Source organism: Pygoscelis adeliae, unplaced genomic scaffold (genome assembly GCF_000699105.1).
Source record: "Pygoscelis adeliae isolate BGI_AS28 unplaced genomic scaffold, ASM69910v1 Scaffold34, whole genome shotgun sequence".
Lineage (NCBI taxonomy): Eukaryota > Metazoa > Chordata > Aves > Sphenisciformes > Spheniscidae > Pygoscelis > Pygoscelis adeliae.
Genome location: NW_008824658.1, coordinates 485072 through 487035, shown reverse-complemented (window position 1 = coordinate 487035; position 1964 = coordinate 485072). Strand labels below are relative to the sequence as shown.

Sequence of the window (1964 nt, the reverse complement as noted above, 5' to 3'; positions counted from 1 at the left end):
AAGGGTAAACAACCGGCCGTTCATCCGAGGTGTAGCGCTGCGGAGGCCGCCGTCCGTACGAGCTGAAATACCTCACCTCAGCGTTTCCCGAGTTACATCAGAGAAGCTCGTGTCCATAAATGCAGGCTGTAAAGCGTTCCGTTACTGTTTTTAAAAGCTGTCGCAGCAGCTGAATGTTAAATGTGAGGATCTTATGCCCAAAGTTTCAGACCTTGTGCCGGGAGAAGAAGAAAGACAGGGAGAACGACTCTTTTCGTAAATAACTGGACTGTTAATGGTTCATCCACTCTTGTAAGCTGAACGGATGCTCTAGGTTTTCTTCTCGTTCAGCATGTTTACAGGAAGTGGTAAAAGCAAGAAAAAACTTGGTGTAAACATTAAATGGGCTACTTGAAGCTGAAAATGGAAGTGTGACTGACTCCAACAGAGCACTCGTTCTCGTGTGTAGATCTTTCTTCGTCTAAAGCATTATTTTATTTATCTGTTTAACGCAGCGCACTGATAAGATCACACAGCTTGCAATTCTACGCTGTCATCTGAATTCAACACCAGCTGTCTTTACTCTGGTCCCTGCAAGATGCCAGCAGCCCTTGCAGAGAACAGCCAGGTTATCTGTGAAGTATGGGCGAACAATCTGGAAGAAGAGATGAGGAAAATTCGAGAGATTGTTCTAAGTTACAGCTACATTGCAATGGTAAATATTTTATACTTGACGTAATTGCCTTAGCCAAGGGATTTTTTTGGGAGGGTAGGGGAATAAGTTGATTCTTGAGTGAGAAATGATTTCCCCCCCATCCCCCGTCAAACTGAGCTAGAAGTTAAGTGGTGAGAAATTAGAAAGCAGTTCGGTAGAAGCTTTCCAGAATTTAATACAAGTAGTGTTGAGTATGGATTGAATGAAAGATGGGGAAGAGAGAGACCACCTTAAAAACCTGAATTCATTTAATATTTAGCTATGCATAATGTATTAGTTTGTGCAACAGAAGAAATGAAACGGGTCAGAGGTACAATTGGATTTAAATCTTTAGTTTTCCACCGGTGTGTTTGTCCTTTGAATGTCTTTCTTCGTTTGGTTATGGAAGATGCCGTGGTCCTGTAGGACAAAAGGCCTACAAGTAACAAGAGCCAGCGGGGCTGGCTCCTTTTTAATGAGGTCAGATGTTGATTCTTAGGGAAGAAAAGTATTCTGGCTGTAGGTATGACAATGTGTTCAGAAAGCTTTGTTTAAGAAGACGAGAATCTTCCCCGGGTGGGAGGAACCTCTTCCTGCTCTTAAAAGTCTGTATCTGCTTGGCAGGAGCCAGATAGTTACGGAAATAACTGGTTTTAGTTATGATACTGTAAATTATGCCAACTTTGCTTGGGAACACTAAACTTCAAGATACAAAAAGTCCTTAATAAAAGCATGGCATAAAAACACACGCCCCTGCAGAGTGCGTAGTATTTCAGTGTAGAACGCAGTTGTCTAAGTAAATACAATTTTTTTTTTTTTGTTATCATATGTCAATGGGAAATGAGCTTTCTTGCTTCTGTTTGATCTCATTGAAAGTGTGCTTATGACCTGTTTCAGTGGCCGTGCTGTGAGAGTGGACACAAAAAGATCCTGGGAGAAATTTTGTCAGATACACAGCACTGGATTCTTCATGAAAGTTTTTGCATACGCTCTAGTCAGTAGAAGTTACGTGACCTGATCTGGGAGTAAACATAGTGTAGAAGTTTGGGTTTCAGCAAAGATAGCACACAATCACTGGCCAAGTAAAATGTTTTTCATCTAATTGATGGTTGCTCTGCTGTTAAGGTCCGTTTCGATTGGCAGGAGTTTTCGTTAATGTAGGCATTGGCTGTTCCTCTCAAACAGTGAAGGTTATCTCTATCTGGACTATCGAATGGAGATGGTCAGAATGCAAAATTTGACTTGTATTTAGAACATGAAAGAACACTGAATAAGTAAAAACAATAAGTAC

The 1964-nt window shown here is 41.1% G+C and overlaps 1 protein-coding gene across 1 annotated transcript in view; it reads left to right on the top strand.

Moving 5' to 3' along the window:
- The first annotated feature begins 490 nt into the window (after positions 1-490).
- Positions 491-1964, top strand: part of CNOT8 (CCR4-NOT transcription complex, subunit 8) — a 6927-nt gene continuing 5453 nt past the window's right edge. The window contains exon 1 of the mRNA XM_009322612.1: positions 491-694. Within this exon, the coding sequence (XP_009320887.1) occupies positions 578-694 (117 nt within the window). The 5' untranslated portion in view covers positions 491-577. The remainder of the gene's footprint in view (positions 695-1964) is intronic.